At 38.3% G+C, this 15,552-nt stretch overlaps 2 protein-coding genes across 12 annotated transcripts in view; one reads left to right on the forward strand and one right to left on the reverse strand.

The window, feature by feature from the left end:
* Positions 1 to 2,843: 2,843 nt before the first annotated feature.
* On the reverse strand, positions 2,844 to 4,360 carry LOC124154727 (copper homeostasis protein cutC homolog). The gene is made up of 2 exons (XM_046528621.1): positions 3,706 to 4,360; positions 2,844 to 3,618 (listed from the first exon to the last, which is right to left on the reverse strand). Exons 1-2 carry the CDS (start codon positions 4,002 to 4,004, stop codon positions 3,171 to 3,173), a joined length of 747 nt encoding a protein of 248 aa, XP_046384577.1. The 5' UTR covers positions 4,005 to 4,360; the 3' UTR covers positions 2,844 to 3,170.
* A 108-nt stretch (positions 4,361 to 4,468) lies between these two features.
* The window catches only part of LOC124154723 (dedicator of cytokinesis protein 1), a 186,885-nt gene continuing 175,801 nt past the window's right edge, over positions 4,469 to 15,552 (forward strand). For all 11 annotated transcript variants that reach the window (XM_046528607.1, XM_046528614.1, XM_046528611.1 and 8 more), the window contains exons 1-4: positions 4,469 to 4,613; positions 5,367 to 5,547; positions 5,991 to 6,087; positions 7,617 to 7,762. In XM_046528607.1, coding sequence (XP_046384563.1) covers positions 4,565 to 4,613; positions 5,367 to 5,547; positions 5,991 to 6,087; positions 7,617 to 7,762 — 473 coding nt within the window. In that variant the 5' untranslated portion in view covers positions 4,469 to 4,564. The remainder of the gene's footprint in view (positions 4,614 to 5,366; positions 5,548 to 5,990; positions 6,088 to 7,616; positions 7,763 to 15,552) is intronic.

Raw genomic sequence — 15,552 nt, forward strand, 5'->3', positions numbered from 1 at the left:
TGAATAGGAATTTAATATTTTTTTCCTTTTCCAAATCTTTGAGAGGGGCGGCGTACGAGAGTCCTTATGGGCAAGCCGCCACTGTGGATATGAGGAGTTGGGCGTTGGGAAAGGAAGTGGCTGAGGGAGGAAAGACCTTCAGAATGAGTATAGAGAAGTGACATCTATGGTGGCCATAGTAATTTGGATGTCATGAGGAATGGGAGTGGAGACGGTCTAGGACATTGAAGGTATCTTTGATATGGGATGGTAAAGACAAAACTAGCGGTTTGAGGTAATAAACAATGAATGCAAATATTCTTTCCGTTGGTGAGTTGCAAGATGAGACTACAGGATGGTTAAGTTTAGGTATTTTTGGTAGTAGTAGTAGAGATCTTAATTAAAGGGTGCATCGACATCTGAGGTCTTTTTGCACCACACCATATCTTATGCTAAAAAGTTTGTGAAGTTATGCTAAACTTTGTGTAGAAGGCCAGTTACTATTTTTGGTAGTATGTAAAAATGTGGAGTATGTGGGTTTGGGTGGAAAGGATGAAGATGTCATAGGAGGAGAAGCCTTCCAGTGGGGCATGTTCCTAGAGGAAAAACTTGATATTGAGTGAGTCATTGCCAATAGGCATGAGAGAGTATGAGGAGGTAGTATCTGTCAGTTGCCTTTCAGCTTCCTTAACCCTTTTGCTGCTTCAATAGATTTTTCATCGGTTCCATTATTTTGCCTATTATCCAGAAAAAAATGAATTGAATCATTCATTTGACGTCGCTGAATGTCGCCGCACGAATGGACGTAGTTCCGCTAGAATTTCAAGCAGATGACAGCACCTACGACCGAAGGGAGGGTTTTTCGAAAACGTAGATATTTACCCGCATGTCGTGTTGAAAGGAAAAGTTTTTTGAAAGTCGTGGAATATCCCCGCATGTCGCAGGCAATAACCATAATGTTTTTTGCGGGTATTCCCGCTTGTAGCAGCGAAAGGGTTAATGTAGTCACAAGTGTTCAGGAGAACTACTGTGGATTTTTTGTCAGCTGAGGTTAGGACTATTTCAGGATTGTGAATGATTTTTCGGAGGGCAATGTTCTACAATAGAGATAGGTTGGGTTTGAGCTGAAGATATTTAAGGAATGAACGATTGCAGACTTCTGAAAGCAGCAGACCTATGAAAATTTCAATTGGGTGGCCGGGTGGGAGAGGTTTAGGTTTGTGGGTGGAAAGTGGTCGAAGCCTAGAGAGGGCACTGTGGAGAGGATTGGGAGTATTTAGTTCTTTCTGTGTACCCTAAAAGGCTTTCCACTTCAGATTTCTGCCAAAATGCATAATATCCATGACTAACGGGACATGGCGCACTTTAGGGGCGGGAGAGAAGGAAAGGCCCTTGCTGAAGAGTGAGCAGCCTCTTGTACTTCCAGGAATGTAATATACCTTATTCAATGTGAACACTGCCCCTCTTTCTATATAGGTAAATCCTCAACCTAAGAATCAACAACCACAGGGCATCATGCACTGCTCCCTACTTTGCGTCCCTCCCTGTGGCAAAACATGCAGCCACACATCAGCGTCCTTTGTATGATTGTTACAATTTGTTTCAGTTCTGGCCTCCCTTCCCCCCACAGACCACTCACTTAAACTCAATTCCATTGAATTAACTTACATTTGAGTGTTTAAAGCATTCCATCCTCCTGGCTTAACCCGTCAACGCCCACGGGTGCCATATGGCACCCATTGCAGTGCTGAGCCAATACTCCTGCAATGCATTTAATACGTGAATTTTAGTGTACATTTTGGTGCACATACTTAGAAGAAGGTTTCCTCTATTATTCAGTCAGCTTGAATTGTGTTGAGCTCCTGCGTATCATATCTTTTAAAACCAAAATGTGTGTGAATTTAAAAAATCTTTGGGAGCTGATGGGTTAAACATCAACAGATAAACCCTTTAAATGCCTCAGCCCACTCCAAAAGACAAAGGATATAACCAAAACATACAAACGTGACAACTTTGTGGATTTTGAAAAAGCATTCAATAGAGTGGACTAGGTGGTAGGACATTCTTAAGAAAATAAGTGTGGAATGGAGGAATGGACAATTCATTTGTAATCGGTATACATGTCTGTGAGTGCTGCAGTGAGGTCTGGAAAAAGTCTTCTCTGCTTGCTATCCTCACTTGCAACAAAGATGTCATCAGAAGGATGAGTTCTAGAAGTGCTTCATATAAAACTCCTCATAAACAATATAACATAATTACGTAGCATAAAAAATAAGGTATATCAACTTCAAGTTTTTATGAAATGAGAAGCTGCTGTATATAGGCATAGGTGCAACCAAACAAACCACAGAGGCAAACTCTCTCAGCAAAACTTCATTGCTGGCACTTCCAACCTTATGAGGAATTTTCTGGATGAGGTGCTCAATTGCTGACAAAGACGTTTGAATTAGATGGGGGGAGGGCTTTGGTGAAAAGCCATGGATTTGTGAAACTTGAGCTTGACACGACAAGCAGCCCAAGACCTGAAAAATGATCTGATGGTTTCCCGGCGCATGCTGGTAGTGAAGGCTCTTTGGGTGCGCCAACGGGTAATCTCCTTCATGGCTGCCGACATTTCGGGGTACGAGTCGTACTCCATCCTCAGGGCTGAAGGGTGGAGTACGACTCGTAGCCCGAAACGTCGGCAGCCATGAAGGAGATCACCTGGTGGAGCACCCAAACAGCCTTCACTATCAGCCCAAGACCTGTTGTTTATTCCAGTCCACGGTACCTTTTTCAACGTGATGGATGGCTTAGTTCATAAATTAATGATGAAAAGGATACGTAGCACAGAGATTCATAAGGGAAAATAAAAGGAGTATAACTGTAACATGGATCACATTGGTTTATTATAAAATAAAGGAATCAATGGACAAATTAATACACTGTTAAAAAATTACAATTACTTCAACTCACAAATTCACCCATAGATATGACTGCAGAATATATATATATGTACTTGCAAATAAAAAGAACTTTCTGGACAGAAGAAGAGCGGTGAAACACAAATGTGATGCATCTTTTATGCACATTTCATTCCAGTAATGGAAAAATGTGTTATAAATACTGCGAAGTAATCCCTTGCTGGAAATAGGAGTCCCTCTACTCGTTGGGTACAGAGTCTATAAGGAACCTTTTAGCAATACTTTTGTTTAAACTGCTTTTCTTGACCACACAGCTTTTGCCTCATCAACCATCGCACGTACAATTATTTCATCTGTTATCAATAACTCATATTCATTACCGTCTTTCCCCATTTTACAACAATCATGAATGTAACTCATTTTCGACACGCATGGTTTTCTAGCAGATGCATGAAATTCTCTGGCCCCCGTTGCTTCTAGTATCTTCTCCAGGTTTCCTTTAGTTATTCCAGCACCGGGCATAATTGTAATCTTATCACCAGCTCTTTCTATCAACATTCTTATTAAACTTGCCCCCTCTAAAGCAGAATTACATTGACCACTAGTTAATAATCTTTTGAAGCCAAGCGAAATTAATGATTCAAGTGATTCAACTGCATCCTTGGAGACATCGAAAGCACGGTGAAAAGTGCAAGGTAGGGGAGATGCCAAATCAACCAGCTTTCCACATAGAGATCTAGATTGAAGGACAGCTTATTTAGAGAGGGCGAGAGTTGGTCAAGCCATTAAAAATAACCTGTGCCAAAGAGATTTCAATAGTTACCTATTTACAGAACCATCGTGTTCGAGGGCTCCAAAGACAAACCCATCCGCCCCACACTCTTTCAGCACCATGAGGTCCTGTAGCATTACATTTCCTTCATCGTCGGAATAATAGAAATCTCCTCGACGAGGCCGTATCATAACAAACAATGGTATGTTAACCAATGCCTTTACTTGGCGAAGTAAGCCAGGAGTCGGTGTGAGTCCCCCTTCACTAAGGGCACTGCACAGCTCTATTCGAGCTGCACCACCTCTAAATGCATTCACAGCAGATTCTACGCAGTCTATACACACTTCCATTCTTCCTACTGCAATGATAGTTACTCTTGGTAACTCCTTTCACCAAATTATGCACTGGACTGTATTGGTCGCATATAAAAATAAAAAAATTCGGCCCTCTATTAAGCATGAAACCGATTATACTGACAAGTAGTGAGCAACATTTAACAAGTGGTCTTTCTGTCTCATGATTACTACTGCAATCAAGACTTCATCAAATTATCTCGAAGATTTATGCACAAATTATCAAAGAAGTGATCAGAACTCAGGGAACTAAAGAATATTAAAAGCTTTGAAGTCACTGAAAATTCCAATTGAATAAAACAAAAATCACACTCGATACAAAAACGATGGCCACTAGTCACATGACGTCATCTAGATGACAACATACACAATAGTAGACGACCCTGCAGGCGGGCGAGATATCAAGCACCACCTCATGCCTACGGAAGTGGGGAAGTGAGTGGGGTGGGTTGTGTCGGTCGGTTGTGTGCGGAGTCGGAGTGGTGCAACATGGTGGAGCGACGTAAATTCGCATGGGGTCGATAGAAAACTGAGTGGGAATTTTTTGTTCTTGAATCATGATAGCCCCGTGGAAAATAGTCAAAGAAAAGGATAAATACGGAATCGGTATGTGCACAAGTGATGATGGTTTTAGAATGTTCTTGTTTCCGACTGAAGTTGGGTGTGAATTTTAGTCAATGATTCACAGCAGACACAAACGAAGGTAGCATCATTGCGTAGAAAATCCTTTTATTTGAAAATTGTCATTTTTTAAAAATCCAGTTTTGGTATTTATCAATGTGCTATCCTTGTTATCCAATTGAAAAACAATTTGCTGTTCAGGCGTGCCTTCTGTTGTCATTATCATAGGCGTTTTTTTAGTGACGCGCCCACACTGTGACTCTTCGTATCACTCGCTATTAGTTTTACTCGTGGCTTCCTTTGTGGACTGCGGCGTACTCAGCTAATTAGTAAGGATCATTACGTATATATAGCGTATCCGTGGTGTATAAATCTTGTGATCATTGATAAGATGCGTATTATTTGTTTGTATACTCGGATTAAAGACCTGTTAGCCATCGCTGTCAGTCCCACGGTAGAAGTTCTGGGGATCTTGATTAAGGATATCCTCATTACATGAATGACGGGAGACAAGAGTTCGCTTTGGCCGACTTTAACCCACAAAAGGGCGTTTCAGTGTTCCGATATTGGCGTCAATGTTTTTGATTATTTGCCATATTTCCCCAATTACATTTCGGCTTCGTTGATCCAGTGTCCAATGTTGTTCAAGTATTGCTACTATAATTTACTATCGCCAATTTATTGGTATGTATTGTTTTTTATTGTTAAGAACTCATGTAAAGCTCTGATATATTTCAGCAATTCACAATTTCCACCAAGAAGCTTCATACAGGATAAAACTGAATGTGGGAGAAACGGTTCACATCTTGGAGGAAAATGGAGATTGGTTTTTTGGGTATTCTACGAAGAATCGTGCCCTACGGGGTATTTTCCCCAAGTCTTACATCCATATCAAGGAATCAACTGTTGACAGATCCGGGTAAGAGGGACGAAATGTGGAGATAGCGTTGTTTTGGAATGTTATGCGAAACTATGGCATTTAGCTAGCTGCATTCGCTCTCACTCATGTTAATATTCAATTTAGAATATTATATTTATGCTCTGCATATACATGGAAAGAGTAACTAACTGACTGGAACAAGCCATAATTATTAATTCAGATTTTCAATTCCTTTCACAAATGGTAATTTTATCTTCTGATGGTTGTTCATACTGGTAGTTTGTTGAAATAACATTTGACAATGCAAAATGCTTTATAAAAAGTTCGATGTCTTAAAGTTGTATCATGTGTACTCTCCTGAATTTGATGATTGATGGGGAAACTAGAAATTTTTACTGTACAAATGAAAAACTTATGGTTGTAATAATAATTTTAATATATTGGACAGATTAGCTGAGTTGTATCATTTTTTTATTTCGCAGGCCTACAGAAGTTATTTATCCCAACCAGTCTCATATTGTTCAGGAGATAACATCCGTTGTCAGGGAATGGGGACAAATATGGAAGCTTCTATACGTGGTAACTAAAGCTGAAATTTTCATTTCAATAAGGAAAGTTGTGGTGTTCACCCCCTGCAACCGAAGAATGCAGGAGGGTGTCATTTTGACACTTCACCTCCATTGTTATGCAGTGGAGGCAATGAAACTGCTGCAAATGAAAATTCTTTTATGAATTTATTTGATTTCAAGGGCTTAACAAGATCACCATGTGATCCAACCCCCTCGCTCCTTTTTTTGTCTTGAAAATTCATATTTACCTAAAATATCTGAGGGTGGCGTTTTGACACTTGCAAGATGTTAACATCACTTTATTGCCTATATTGTTTATCTGGCAGTTATTTGGTAAAAAATATCAAGCAAGAGTTTTCTAATGATGTTTCATATTTGTATTTGGCTCATTATCTGCATTTCCAATAATGATACACTATTGCATAGTTAATTTCTTGTGGTATAGTTGTGCAAGGTATGGTTCAATTTTCCATGCCATGTTTGCACACCATCTGTCTTCAAAGCAGCCCATTTGTCCTCTGCAGCATGTGGGCAGGGGTGGGTGGTCTGGGGTGATTGGGGTCCTTTGGCTGGGGCTCTTGATGGGGCCCTACTTCCATATGGATGTGAGGGTCCTCCCCCGGAAAATAATAGGATATTGCATGCCCAAAAATGGATTTTGAAGCTATTCTGACTCTTAAAAACTAGATATAAGTTGTTAAAAAATTGAAATTTCGGAAGAAGAAAATATTTTGAAAAGTGAGAATTTCACAATTTATAAAATTCAATAATGTGCATTGGTTTTATTATAATAGAGTATCTATTATACACTACAATTTATACTTAGAGAATTTGTTCCTTTAAACTGAACTGAAATCTAAAAGAAACCTCTTAAATAGCCTTTTCAAATAGTCCTTTCAAAAGAGCATCAGGTTCTCTTTCTGACACCTTGATTTTATTTATTTTTATATGGCATTTTTATACTGAGTACGTTGTAAATAAAGTAACTGATGAAATTGTAGAGCTGGACAACATGTGGTGGATAGATACTAAGGATTTAATTATAGATGCCCAATGAAATATACGAAATAATTAAAATATGAAAATGAAATCATACTAGAATTTATGTCCTGAGTTTCAAAGTTGAATTCTTCCCTGCTCATCGCATCGGAAAGTTTTTTGTCCGAATAGAGTTTTCCTGTTTGGTGTATTTTTGAAAAGAAAATCTTCAGCTAATAAAATGAATTAGGCTGAAATGGGCCTTCACTCATGAAGTAAGAGGTGTGAAAAACCTCTGTGGAAATTAAGGGCAGAACTGCATTATTATCTTTTTATGAATTCAACTTTTGATGTCAGTCAGAAACATTTTAGGATCTATTGAAATGAGTGAAATTTATAATTACTGAGGGAGTCATAGTAATTTTATTTGAAATTTAATCCTTATAAAGTTTAATTTTCCTTTTTTACAAAAATATGGACTTTGTGTAACTGAAGAGTGGATTTTTTTTAAATTTAAACTTAATTGTAATTTTTAATTTTAAAATTTATACCACTTTGCAGAAAAACAACAAAAATTTCGGAACCATTCAGCAAATGATATATGAACTAATTCGATATCGGAGCAAAATCCTTTCTGGTACACTTCCTGTGGATGAAATGAAGGAAATTAAGCAGCTAGTCACATCAAAAATTGACACAGGGAACAAGTAAGTTGTTCTGTTTCTGTTTGTACAAATGAAATTCAACAGTCGGCGGGAATTCTCCCTGCCAATCCATTTTGCATTCATTCTTGAAATTTCTAATTTACTCTTGACAATGTTCTGCTGGCAATTGATACATGTGTCTCTACTATCCCATGAAGTCAGTGCTTCAATTATGCTTTGAATTGAATTCTGTTGTGTTTCGTTTTCTTGCTTTAAACCTTAGTTTTTCTTGCCTACGCCCATCCATGGCTGGGTGAAACTATTTCTGACTTCCAAATGGGTTAGACCCTGCCAATGTTTCAGGGGGCTGACTCTGATGTAGTCCACGGGGACTTAGTGCCTTGACAAATTTTTTTCTGGCCTGTTTAGCTCAGGTTGGCAAAGGGGGTGCTACTATGTGGTTTTTGATCGATGTCCACGTACGGCTTAATTGAAAACAAGTGTTGTGGTTCAGTCTCCTCCCCTACAACCTGATGGAAATAGCTTCTCATACTGCTGTCGGCATCAAAATGATGTGCCGCTGTACTATAAGTATACACTGAGGCCCAGATATAAATTTAGTACTATAGTACTATTCGGAAACCAAATCACCACTAGCAGCGCTGTCGTCGCTGACGTCATAATCCAAAATGGCCGTCAGTCCGGGTATACCTCTCGTGAATAACAACACATTTCAATTGCAATCTCCGTGATTCTCCTTATTGCTGTGGATTCGATTGCGCATATCGGCACCGTTCTTCATTTTCGGACTAAATTGTATTCTAGGGAACATGAGTAGCAAAGTTTTTGTGACCTACTAAGAAATTGTGCGATATTTGGGTGGAAATTGCAGCCAACGAAATATCTTTGAAGGGGAGAGCGTTTTAAACGCGGGTTTGGTGATCACTGTGGGGCTTCACCAAGGAAATGGCTGTGAATTAAAAATAATGGCTCTTGTTCTTCAAACAAGTGGCCTTACCAAGGAACCGCTTCAAATAAACGGTCTCATTAGCCTAACAATTGATGAAAAAATCGAGTTCCGGAAGTTTGATTGTTCTCGCAAAGCGGGAATTGTTTAGGAATAGGTAGAAACTAGAGATGTGCGAATAGTATCCGCGAATACTCAAATACCTCGAATATTAGAAAGTATTCGATATTCGAGGTTTCGAATAGTTATGCGAAAAGTACCGCCTCGAATACCTCGAATACTTTGAATTTCGCGTCATACACTGTCGCACGCACGTCGTTGGTAGTTGACTCGGAAAAATGAAGAGAACTCTAGTCGTTTAGTGCTCGCTGCGCCGTTTTACGCAAGTTGACGAATTACATCAAATTCGTGGATTTTAGCGGAGAAAAGAGTTCGACAAGGGGAACCGAAATGGTCGGGTGAAAAAATCCGAAAATCCCCGATTCCCTCCACCAGGAGAACTTCAGTGCCGTGGGATAGCAACCTAAGGGCATTTCCCACGATCCGCTATCCCCCTCCATTCAGCACTTGCCTCACCCACTCTGACGCTTTCCTCTTCTCCGAAATCAAACAAAAGGCCCCAGATCGCGCAGGGATCGCATTACGAAGACCCCTGCTTCGAAAAAAATATCAAGTTACGAGAACAATAAAAACGTGTTTCACGCCCTCCCCCCTTTTCTCACCCACTGACCTTTTTCTGGCTACCTGCTTCGAAGTTCCCCATTTCTGGAGGTCAACAGCTGTGTGAGTAACGTGGGATACTTACATTAGCGCATTTCCCAAGATCCGGTATCCCTCTCCATTCAGCACTAGCCCCCCCTCTGAGGCTTTCCTCTTCTTCGAAATAAAAAAAGGTCACAGCTCGCGCAGGGATCATATTACGAAGACCTTAGCTTCGAAAAAATACCAAGTTACACGAGAACAATAGAAACGTCTTTCGGGCCCTCCCTTTTCTCCCCCACTGACCTTTTTTCCTACCAGCTTGGAAGTTCCCCATTTCTGTGGAGGTCAACCGCTGCATGAGTCATCTATTAGCACAAAAGGTGTCTAAGGATGACTTTCGTCAATTGATGTTACACCTTTATTGAATTGAAACATTAGTAATGTGCGCGTAATTTCAAAAAGAATAAGACCAAACACGAAGTATTTCTGAGTTTATTTAAGCATTTTACGCAAAGAAATAAATGTCAAAATATGACAGAGACTTAGCATTCTGGCGAAACTCGATATGAGCAGCAGAGCTTCTCGGGAGTTGATGCCGTATTTTTTTCCGAAAACATATATCAAGTTACAATTTATGAGTGGTGCTATAAATCTTTATTGTTACAGTCCCAGACAAAGGGATATTTTCTCAGAATATTTGGTTTCTCCCTGATAGCAATTCCAATTCATCTTCTTATCTCGTGAGAACTCCCAAAGATGGACTGAAAATAATTGAAGAAAATCTGGTGGAGAAGAGCTTGTATTTTACAAAATGCCTCAGATTGTCAGCTAGCACTTGGCAGCAGGAGTAGGGGTAAGGCGATGTTAGTTGAATTAATTATATGCCCAATTGTTTCCATAAAATTAAAATATTCATTAATCAGCTAAATTCCTGTTCGAATCATTTAAAGGAAATCAAAATTACTCCCCAAAATCTTGTGTTGTCTGCTACATAGGCAACCGAGTCAAACATTCCAGCATTCATCATTTAGTATTCGAGGTATTCGAAATTCGAGGTATTCGAATATTCGAGCAATGATTTAATATTCGAATTCGATATTCGAATTCGAGAAATCTGCTATTCGACCCATCTCTAGTAGAAACCATTCGTAGACAACCCAGTTACATTAGTAGCTATTAATGGTTAATCATTTTATGCTACATTAAGTTAACCTTTAGTATTCATGAATAATAATGCAAAAAATGCCAATCATTTATTACTAGTTTGTGGATGTTGCAGTGTCCATCAAGTCAGTGGCCAGAGTACCATACAATTATGGCAGAAGAAAGCTAATATGAAGGAAAGAAATTTAACAAATAAGCAGCCATAAAGGAGAAATTTCAAGCTTCTTACTAATTTCAAAATAAATTAAATTTACATTAAAATTGTTTTTGTTGGGATATAACAGAATGGAGAAAACTTTTGTGTCAGGTACCTTAAAGAGGAGCTGTTTTAACCATAGACCACGACCACTTTGGGCTACACTGACCACTTTCTCTGGTATATATCCTTCAATTCTCTATCCTATGCCTCGAATAAAAAAAATAAATGGAGTTACAGCTTCGATCAAAAACTATAATCAAGCCGAAAGATAATTAGTTAGTTTGGTATTACCTAAACAATTCACTGGTCGTATATGACTGCAATTATACATGTAAATACTTAGATTAAGGATTAAAATTGGGCCCACTGAAAAATGTACAGAACTAACCTGCCTGTATGAAATCATCAATTCATCATAGATGACAGCAATACAACCACATACTGACTCATAGGCGGATTTATCCCCTCCCTCCCCAGACCCATGAGATACCAGCAGCCCCTTTAGCTAAGACAAATTATACCCCCAAAGGTTAGACCAATGCTTTTCCATAATGGCATCTGTTTCTCAGAAAATATGCGCAGATAAAAAGAAATTCATATATTTTATGTACGCCCATTGTCCCTGCATGGAATACGTACATTCTTCCCTCAAAAGGAGTATGGAGTGAAAAGATGTCATTCACAGTAAGCTACTTAGAGAACATAAGAAATACATTCTAACATGCGAAAGAGGTAACCTGGTGACATGGACAGCAAGTAACTGGGGTCTTGAAGGAGTTAAATGAAACAAGATAACAAAATTTATATCAGTCGATATATGTTTTCCAAAGAAGTCGGAGACATCAAATGGGAGATGTATACAAAGATAATACACAAATGACATGATAAGCATTGACAACATTATCATTCATGGTACACTTGATGCGGAAGTACGTGGTTTAAGTACATTATGAAACCATGGAATAAAAAAAATAGTACAAAGCAATACAATAAGTAAAATATGCCCAAGTGGTGTAATATCCAACAGTTGTAGTCATATCTTGGATGATTTACAATGTTCAAACTAGACTTAGATTTTAATAACAGCCAGTTTGCAAAATGGAATTAATGATATTTATCCTTCTTTATAAGGAAGGAAAAACAATGCAAAAAAATACACTTGATATGGAAGTTTGTGGTACATTAATGAAGGCAGAATGAAAAAATATATAATACAGTGCAATACAATAAGTAAAATATGTCCAAGTGGTGTAACTCCCCACAATTATACGATGGTATTATCTGGGCTGATTTACAATGTTCAAACTAGATTTAGACTTCAATAACAGCCGAGTTACACCATGGAACTAATGTCATTCATCCCCCTTTTTAAGGAAGGCAAAACAATGCAAAAACATGTACATGAAGTACATGATGAAGCCATGGAATGAAAAAAATTATTATATACTGCCATACAATGTGTAAAATATGTGCCAGCACGGCAAAGGATAAGTTTAGCTTCATTTTCATGAGCGATAAAATTATTTTGCACTTGTTGTTTAAGAAGTACCTCATGTTGTCAGGCTGAAGTTCCGAAAACAAAGTAACTAAACTGGCCATTTGCAGAAAGGAATCGAGGCCGGTCATCGTGTATAGGTTCCTCTCACTGACGATCATGTCAGCCACCGTCGAGTGAAAGTCACCACTAGTTACCTGGCACCCAAAATCCCTTGTCTCATTCAGACATTGAGTGCCAATACTACATTGTACACCCCTAACATCTCCATTTCCAATGGATATCAGGGTCTCAGCAGCTGCAACCTCTTGAGTTTCCATCGAAGAATCTTTAGTGGGCTCATCAATGGGGCTTGCAATAATCTGGTGGATATCGGCCTCATCACACTCAGCAACTGCCTCCACATCCACAAACCCTCCACTTTGGATCTAAATAGAAAATAACCAGATTACAATGATTCAAAACAGTACTTGGCATTGGTAAAAAACAATAACACGGAAAAGATCCCTCACAGAAGAATGTTAAAGACAAATGTCCTCAGTGAAACTCTTTCCAAATCTCTATGAATTCGGGCAATTGAGACAACTAAAAAGATGAGGCCAAAACAAAAAAAATCCTGTTCCACTTCCTCATTGTTTAAGGTAAATGACGCATTAGGGACTTTTAAGTATAAATTCCATAAAATTAATAAAAGCTTTCAATGATCATCATTTGTAAGTAGAACTGAGTTTGTTACTGTGAGACACATGAAATGCTAACCATCTTTCAGTGCTGAATTTGGTAATACAGTAAAACCTCTATGTAGTGAACCTCTTTACATCGAAAACCTCTATACATCGTACCAACCCTCTGGTCCCGTCAGATTTACATGTAAATTTATAGGCAAACCTCTCTATAGTGAACCTCTTTATATCGTAAAACCTCTATATATCATAGCACTGAGACACCCCCGAGACGGCCCAACTACCTCCGCAATTCGTACCGAGACAACTAGAGACCATTAATGTAGCCGCGATAACGAACATGGAATGACATTTTCAGCGATGTATGTTTCACGCTTATTCTTCTCTTTTACACCTTTACTTTACTGTAATTTTCACGTAGGGCCATTTTGTTCCATATGAGAGCATACCTAACAGTAAATAAGAAAAACGCAACGAACTATTCTAATCATTTTAAGTGACAGTAAATGAAGACAGAACGCATAGTTTTCTCTCGAATCATGGTAAAAATTGCACGATAGCACTCGCTTTCTGTTACTTATGGCTTTATTTTCCTGAAAGTGCTTACATACTACGTTCAGTTCATTAAAGAGGCGACCAGCGCAGCCTATAATCCCTTGCCGGCAGAAATATTTCAACTGACTTCACTCCCATTCATGGAGACAGAATTACTCAACCGCATTGCTATTTCCATTTCTAAAATGAAAATATTTCATGAATTTACTGCGACTCGAAATAAATCAAATACAGTTTTGCAATTATTTTATTCCCATATTTCCCAGTGTAGCACTTTCTCACTGCTGCCTTGGTAATTTTTTCGATGCTTTCGTGAACGATCGTAGTTCACAATTTATTGCGCTTAGCGACAGTCATATGTCTTGCGTGCGTATTTATGCCGTGAAATCTGACTCTTCCATTGGGAGTCCGTGACGTCAATTTATGTTGGAAGATAGTGGTGAAGGAGATGTATATATATTGCAGGATACAGGAAGAGATGGATTTAGAGGAAGATGTTGGTAATGAGGAATCAGTTACAGTTCCCACCAAAAAAGAGGTTGAGGATTCACTAAATTTAATTGAATGGTTTTTATTAAGCATGGAGGAATGCGATCATAATGCGATTGTATTCAATAGAATTGAAAACATTATATCGAAAGAGTTTTAAAAAAGGTTTAAGCAAACCCAGTAACTAATTTCTTTCCTAAAAAGCCCTCTTGAACAAGATACTTTTATCTTTGTGTAATCATTAAATTGTAAATATATGTTCACTAATGCATGCATGTATGTTTAAATATATTAATATTATGGTTTATCAATAAAATGGTGCCTATCACTAAAACCTCTCTATAGTGAACCTCCATACATCAAATTGCCCAAATTTTGGTCCCCTCCATTACGATGTAAAGAGGTTTTACTGTACTTAGCTAAGATGGACCAAAGAAACGACTGAAGATTTAGTTCTCTACAGTAATATGTAAACTGATCTTTATCCAAATTATAAGAGATAATATAATATATGAAAACATTTTTTCAATCCGATAAGTTGATGCCATAGAAATTTGGCTAATTGGTAAACAACCAAGTGTATGGCCTTAGTGGAAACTTTATTTTTGAATAACCATAAATACCATAATTTGCTATTTTTCTAACTGTTTCTCTAGTGTTACTCACGCAATAACTCAAGATTGACTGTTCCCATATTTATCTAAATTACATGCCTCTAGTTGTAAACCTAAAATATCTAAATATGGTGGTGGACTGCAAGATTTCAAATCCATATACATTTTTTTCAATAGCTGCATCACATCACGCTGATATAATTCAACCTTTTGCATGATGTATGCACTTTTATTTTTCGGCAACGTTTTTAAACATCTGTAAAAAAATAGGGCTGCACTTCCAAGCCACAATTCATTCGAAAAAATCACAACTTATGTAGTATCCCAATATACTACCACAACCACTAAATACGAGAAAGATAGCAAGTTCAGCACTCTATAACCAAAACAGCTAATAACCACTTCCTTGTTACTACCCAGTTAGACAGTTGGCCCACCTATGCTTGCATTAGTTTCAGCCTTAACTATGGTTGCTAATCAATGAATTTTGATTTTTAGTATACGGCTGAAAACTACAAGATTAAATAATACATTCCTTTGAAATACCTACCTTAATTGGCTCTCCTCGTCGTCCATGCCGTCTGTGTACTCAAACTGGAGATTTTTCTATAGACGATATTGGTAAATTCATAGACGGGACAGCACATCTCATCAAAAATCGATGTCTTGCTGGAAAATTTATTGAGAAAGAACACGTTAAAACATAGATAACTACAAGGAGGTTAACATTCGCATCGAGTTCACAACGTGATCTCAGCCACGTTGAAACAAATTAAGAGAAAAAAAGTGAAATAGAAAAATGTATACGTACCCGGTAATATATAATCGTTCTTTATGAAGTGCAAAGAACACACCAGCATGCTCTTCGTCACCTTTTTCCCGATTTTCAGCCGGTGGATCCACAAATTCCGTCGATCGACCTTCTCCATCTCACCCCAATTATTCCTGCGATAGAAAACATCGCCTGGCTTTGGAAATTCGTGAA

This window comes from Ischnura elegans, chromosome 2, assembly GCF_921293095.1.
Source record: "Ischnura elegans chromosome 2, ioIscEleg1.1, whole genome shotgun sequence".
Classification (NCBI taxonomy): Eukaryota; Metazoa; Arthropoda; class Insecta; order Odonata; family Coenagrionidae; genus Ischnura; species Ischnura elegans.

Coding starts and splice junctions, on each gene's coding strand:
- LOC124154727 (XM_046528621.1), bottom strand. CDS start 4,004: ATGGAAGTGTGTATAGACTGCGTAGAATCTGCTGTGAATGCATTTAGA. Junction 3,619..3,705: donor CACGATGGTTCTGTAAATAG/GTAACTATTGAA, acceptor CCTTCAATCTAG/ATCTCTATGTGGAAAGCTGG.